The sequence below is a fragment of the Geospiza fortis genome, unplaced genomic scaffold (genome assembly GCF_000277835.1).
Source record: "Geospiza fortis unplaced genomic scaffold, GeoFor_1.0 scaffold399, whole genome shotgun sequence".
Classification (NCBI taxonomy): Eukaryota; Metazoa; Chordata; class Aves; order Passeriformes; family Thraupidae; genus Geospiza; species Geospiza fortis.
This window is the reverse complement of record NW_005054560.1, coordinates 128,841-135,089: the sequence shown is the minus strand read 5'-3', so window position 1 is coordinate 135,089 and position 6,249 is coordinate 128,841. Positions and strand designations below refer to the sequence as shown.

Here is a 6,249-nt window from a genome sequence, read left to right as displayed (position 1 = left end):
TGGGACCTGCTGCCGTGTGCTGTGTGCGCTGCTCGGTGTGAAATGCCCGTGTGAGACACCCCGCGCCCGCAGCGACCGGGGAGATGCCCCCGCAAATGTTAAAACGCGCATTTCTCCGATGGGCCCCGATCATCAATAGCCTGTGGGGAGATCAGTTCCGTGAGGGGATCGCCCGTTCCCCGCACCGCAGGGCCCCGCTCCGCCACCCGGAGCATCGGTTCGAGCAGTGGGTGCGTGACCCGTCGGGAGATGTTTGCTCGCCTACCCGCCCAGCTCCGGTACCCGGGGCTCCCCGCTGCCAGGCTCCTTTCCCTAAACACTCATCTTTCCAGTGAGAAACAAAACTCGGTGTCTTTAAAGCGCTGGATCGCATCAGCTCCGGGCGCAGCGCTGCCCTGTCCCTCCCCAGGGACCCGCGTGTGGCTGCCCTGGGGCGGCGGTGGCGGCTCCCGGAGTGTCCCCGCCGCGGTCCCGGGCGCTCCGAGCCCGGGCGCTCGGGGCTGGGTGGGACCCGCCGGCAGATGTCAGTGTCCCCTCTCTGTCAGCAGCCAGGAGGGTCCCTGCCAGCTTCGGAGGCCCCTGCACTTTTTCCGAAGCGGAGCTGTCTGTGGTGGCCGTGCAGTGACAGTTTGGAGAGCTGGGTCTCCGCGGGGGTGGCCCCGCTCTGACACCCCAGAAGAGCGTTCCCTCTCTGCCCAACACCAGCCACCCACCAGACCTACCTTATTTATCCTGCGCTGCTAACGTTGAGCTACACTTGTGCATCACTGTCCGTCCGTGACACTTGTCACTCGTGTGAAGGCAGGGAAGGGAAGCAGTGTTCCTCTCCTCGCACTGCCTCCTGCATGAGGATGGTACTGGGCATGCAGGATTTGTTAGGAGGAAGGAGCCATCCTCCCTGGGGAGGAGGCTGCAGGGCTGCTCCCTTTCCCTGGCTTCTTGTGCACAGGGTTGCTCTTTTCCCCCATCCCCTCGTGTATAGGGCTGCTCTTCCCTAGTCCCAAAGATCCATCTGCAGGGATTCTTTGGTCTGAGAGCCAAGCGCAAGGTGGGGAAGCTGGAGCTGCTGCTGCCGTCACTGTGCTGTGGGGGAAATTCTATTTTGCACATTTATTTGCTTTATTTAAGAGGCTTTTTGCCTGTAGGTGTGAAAGTCTCGGGTGTGCAAAGCCAGAGGGCAGAACACATGGCACTGGTGCGACTCTGCACGCAGCTGCCATCTCCCCTGACAGCGGCCCAGGCTTCAACTCATTTGATGTCTTATGCAAATCCTCGGCTCCCTGAGTCCTGGGATTTTCTGCTATTTTCCTTTACTCTCATCTTCGAGTGTCTCGCTCTTGAGGATGTGAAGAAAAGCTAATAAAAGGAACCCAAGTCGCTGAGTCCTACAGGTTTTCTAACCGGTCTCATGAGCTGAGAGGGGGAGGAGGGCAGTGACTCGGGGTCCCTCGGCTGTAGTGACTGAACGGGCTACAGAGGGTGGCAGCCCCGCCGCCCAGCCCCCCGCCGTGCCCTCTTTGCAGCGATTACGGCGCTGCTGTCGCTCCGGCGGTGCCTGCTTCGCTCTCTTAATTACCCCGGCTGATCAGTGGGGCCCTGGAGCTTCCTTGGCAGCGTGCGGATACCAGCCCGGTGCTGCAGCTCCTCTCAAGCCACAACCGAGCTGGGGCAGAGGAGACAGTGTAGGCAGGGCTGGCTGTAGGGGAGACGGGTTCCACGAAGCCCCAGGTGAGACTGGTGGCCCCGGAGCAATGGGAGCATCCTGCTAAAATTGAGCCCTTTGGGATTGTCTGTCATGAGGTGTGCAAGAGCGAGAGGGGGCCTGGGCGCCTGCGTGCATTCACAGATAGACACGGCTCAGCTGAGTCAATCCACTTCAGACGCTAAACTGCACTTAGCCTTTGCCCAGGCTTTTTTAAGTGGCCTTAATTTGATAAAGCTTTTCCATGTTTAATGAGAAGGTGACTCAGTCACTGGGTTTGATGTTCGTTCCCACTGAAAGGCGTCCCCAGGGAGCTGCAGACCCTTCCCCATCGCTCCTGCACAGATGCACCTTGGCTCCCACTGTGCCCCAGGGACCATTCCCTGTGACTGGGCACATCCCACAGCCCTGCCACCGATGGTGCTGTGTACCTACCATGGACACTGGGGTTTGCTTTGGCTCTGGGCTTCAGCTCAGCGTGCACAGAGGTGGTTCCAGGGTCCATCTGGAACCTTCCTGCGCTTCCCAACAGTACCTGGCAAATACCACTGCCCCTCTCCCCAGTGCGTGCTTCCCAGTTGCTGTATCTCCAGATCTGCTCCTGCAGCGTGAAAGGGCACAAATCAATGTTAATGTCCCTAACAATTAGCTAATGTCTTAATTATCGAGCTCAGCCTGATGAGTGGTGGAGCTGGCTCTGGAGAGGCATGGAGGCGAGCGGGACCTCGGCATAACTCTGATGTTGTGCTGAGGGTGTTGCTGCTGTGGCTGTCAGCTCCAAGGGCAGCAGAAGGCGGCTTTTGCAGCTCACCTGAGCACCCCCATCCCTCCTTCAGCCTCTCAAGCCATTTTGGATGAGGACACCACTGCAGAAGTGACCCCACTGCCATCCCCAGGGTGGGGAGTGTGTCTCTAGAAATTGCCACGAGCTCCATTTAAGATGTAGCTCATGACAAGTGACAGTGTGGGCCATGCATCAGCCATCACTGGAGGAGCACCAGAGTGTTCTGCTGCAGGCAATGGGACACAGTGGGCTGCAAGAAGCTCAGGATGACTTGGCCCTGAAAGAGGTTGTGATTCTAGGAAAATTTGCCAATAATATTTTACTTTGGTACTCTTCTTTCTTGCTTCAGGGTTTTTATAGAAGAGGGAAGAGGAGAAAAAAAATAACAAGCTGGAAGTTTTCCAACTTTTGTGATGCAAAACCCTAAATCGAAAGGAAGAAGAAAAAAAAAGAGTTGTCAGATGCTTCTCATCAAATCTTCATTTTTTTGGATCGAGGAAAAGTGATTAGAAAGTTATTTCCAGCTCTAGTAGTAAGGTCAAGGGGGTTACTTGTTTCTAAAGAGCTTTACCTTCCCCAGCATGCCAGGAGGATCCTGGTGTGAGCATGTGCAGGTGCACCCTGAAAAGCATTGCCCCAACCCCGCAGTGCAGCAGTGCAGCCCCCCTTCCCCTCAAACCAGAGCCAGTTCTCCCCAGCTGTAGGGACTGAGGACTATGCAGAGCTATGGCAATATCTGCACGTATTTATTTTCTATAACTCCTGATCGATAGGAGGAAATAAATTACCCCAGCTGACAGTGGTGCAGGGAAGCTGCTCCGTGGGGTGAGCTGCTGCAGAGCTCCGTGCAGCCCCCACACAGGCTTTCCTTGCCCGTTCCTGCCTGACTTGGGACTCCAGCTCCCGTTGGCAAGGATGCTGCCGTGCGTCATCACCGTCCCCAAGCAGGAGCCTCCCTCAGAGGTGCCGCCACACGCGGTGTAAATAGGAGGCAAGTGTGAATAAAAGCTCACCCAGCAAGGCTGGAAACTTTGCTTCATACCAGGAGGGATTCTTCACTGGTTTTGTACCAGTTTGCCCCGGCCCAGTGCTGGAAATATCAAATCCTATTTTTATTGCTCTGTAGTAAAACATGAAGTAGCCACAGGGAAACGTGGCATGCTCAGCCTGGAATCTCGGAATGAGCTCCCCAGGGAAGGCAGCAGAGCAGGCTGAGATGGTGCAGAGCTGGTCTAGGGACCACAGCTGAAGGGAAAAGGTGGCCCAAAGTGGGTCTACCTACAATATCCATCCTCATGATCGTGAGCCAGATGTTTGCTGCCAGTGCTGTGGTGGGAGAGGGGATTTGGAGGGGAAGGACAGCATGGGAAACCCCTCTTGGTGAAGGCACATGGAGATGCCCCCCAGGGTGGTAATGGCAAGGGGCTGGTTAGTGCTGGTGGGAAGCATTTAACATCTAGGATGGTTTGATGGAAAAGACATTGCTCTGCCTGGTGTGTCCCACCCCAAAAAAACAACCCCATGTCTTTGAATCAAAGGGGGAATACTCCTGTGTCCTTCTGATTTACACCAGGAAAGCCTCAGGGAGGTGGTGAAGTGACTGGTGCAAAACCAGTCTGTGGTGATGGATGAGGCCAATGTCCCATGGCACTTGTGGAAAAGCACCTCCTTTAACCACCTAAAATCCTCTTTAACATCCCCTGTGAGACCCAGGCTGTTACAGACCCGTGTGGAGGGAGGGGGGAGAGGGACACAGCCAGGGAGCAGCCCCTGCCCAGCCCCACCTCAGCTGGAGCTGGGTCAGGAGCCACTTAAAACCCATGGATGATGATGGGAGACCAGGAGACAGGGTGTGCCAAGCCTGTTAGTGAGGCAACAGGCAGAGTCCCAGTGCACCAGATATTTAAACAAGGTGTTTTGCTGTCACAGCCATATTTAATGCTACCAGCAGTGTGTTTCCATGGGCAGGGTTTAGAAAGATGCTGTTCAAGGAGGCTTTACCCTCCCTCAGCTTCTCAGCTGAGATCCAGAGTGTTGCTTTCCTCCTTGCTGTGTGGGAAAGGGGTCAAATCGCTCAGGGTTCAGCCTGTGGTCAGTATCTAAACCATCCATGAGGTTTATTGCCAGACCCTGGCTCCCACCATTCTCTCCTGGACACAGCAGCAGGACCCATGGCTGCAGGCAGTGTGGAGCTGGGGGGTTAATCTTGGGCTTTGAGGATCCCTTTGGTCCCCAGGCCACATCAATTTTTAATTGTACCAGCAGATATTCCTGGGGAGGGGAGCAAGCTGCAGGTCTGCTTCAGGCAGACTCTGCATCCCATCTGCCTGCTTGCCCTCAGCCCAGCTTTGCTTGCAGGCAGGGAGGATTAGGGGGCAGCCAAATGCCTTGGCTCAGCCACCACCCACACGTGGCAGCTCTGTGAGCCTCTGGCATGGGGTCCTGCCACGTTTTGGGGGTGACAGATGCCCCCTCCTTGAGGCACAGAGTGAGGAAACCAGCCTGGCATTGCCTGCCCCCCAGCCCAGCATGGGACAGGTTTGGGCCAGGATTTGGGCACATCCTGCCCCATGTGCCAAGGGCAGGAGGCAGTGACTGGGCTGTCATGTGGCTGCCTGCCAGGCTGGGAAAAACCGGGGTGACATGTGAAAAAAGAGTGTGGAGGAACAGAAGCCCTGCCTGCTGCTCCTGCACACCCCACTGCCCTGGCATCCCAGCCTGGTGATGTGAAAGTCTCAGCTTTTGTTTAAAATTCACAGGGCCCCAGCCTCGAGGGCGAGAAGCTGAGAAAGTGTAATCAAAGGGCACCCTTAAGGGTTTAAAAATAGAAGAGAGGGAGAAAAAAATTGAAAAAACATATTATTACATGTTCAAGCATGATGATTCATCCAGCAAAGCCCTGTTTGGGAGAAGGCAGGGTTGGTGTGAGCTCAGCAGGGATGGGCATTTGGGCTCCAGGCGCCTTCCTGGAACAAAAACCATCTTCCCTGGCAGGACTGCAGCAAGGGGTCCCTGTTCTGAGGCAAACAGCTGTTGTTGCCTCACAGCACACCTGGCCTTGGCCAGGCCTTGCAGATCCCCATCTCCCACCTTTGCTGGCAAATTCAAGCTCTGTCCCTGTGGCTGCTGCTGCCAGAAAAGCTCCATCTTTACTTTGCACTCAAAACACTACTTCCATCAGCCTAGGCAGCCTTGGAGTGGGCATCCATGCATCCGTCCATCCATCCATCCATCCAGACACTAGAAGGACACAAAGACAAGTCTAACATCAACCAGACATGATCCAGTCCATACCTGGAGAAGCTCATTTTCCCAGTTCCCCATGGTTATCATTTTTAGCCCCGCCTGAAATGAGCTGCATGCTCATGACATTTGTCCCCACAATGCAGGGTGCAGGGCAGCCCACAGCAGCAAGTTCAGCTTGCCAGGCTGATGTCCAGCAGAGAAAAACATAAAAAAAAAGAGCCAGAAATTCCTCAAACAGCCATCAGCCAGGATTTCATTTAACTCCAGCACTTCCAGCCCCATAAACTGTTTTTTCCTGTGGCACGACCAGGCTCTCCCTGGAGCGCAGCTTTCCCTCTGTCAGCAGCATCCCAGCCAGCATTCCAGAGCTTGCTCCCGGTTTCCATCCGATCCTCACGGGATTCCCCCTTTGTCGTTGCAGGGCGGGGCTGTCCCGGAGGGTTGCCGCGGGGTGAGAGAATGAAGAAGGCGGCCGGGCAGCAGCAGGATGGGGCGGCAGGACCTGCCCCGTGCTGAC

General features: G+C 55.6%; 1 protein-coding gene across 1 annotated transcript in view; it reads left to right on the top strand.

Moving 5' to 3' along the window:
- Nucleotides 1-83: 83 nt before the first annotated feature.
- Nucleotides 84-6,249, top strand: part of BRINP2 (BMP/retinoic acid inducible neural specific 2) — a 13,190-nt gene continuing 7,024 nt past the window's right edge. The window contains 1 exon segment of the mRNA XM_005429634.2: nt 84-226. Coding sequence (XP_005429691.2) covers nt 84-226 — 143 coding nt within the window.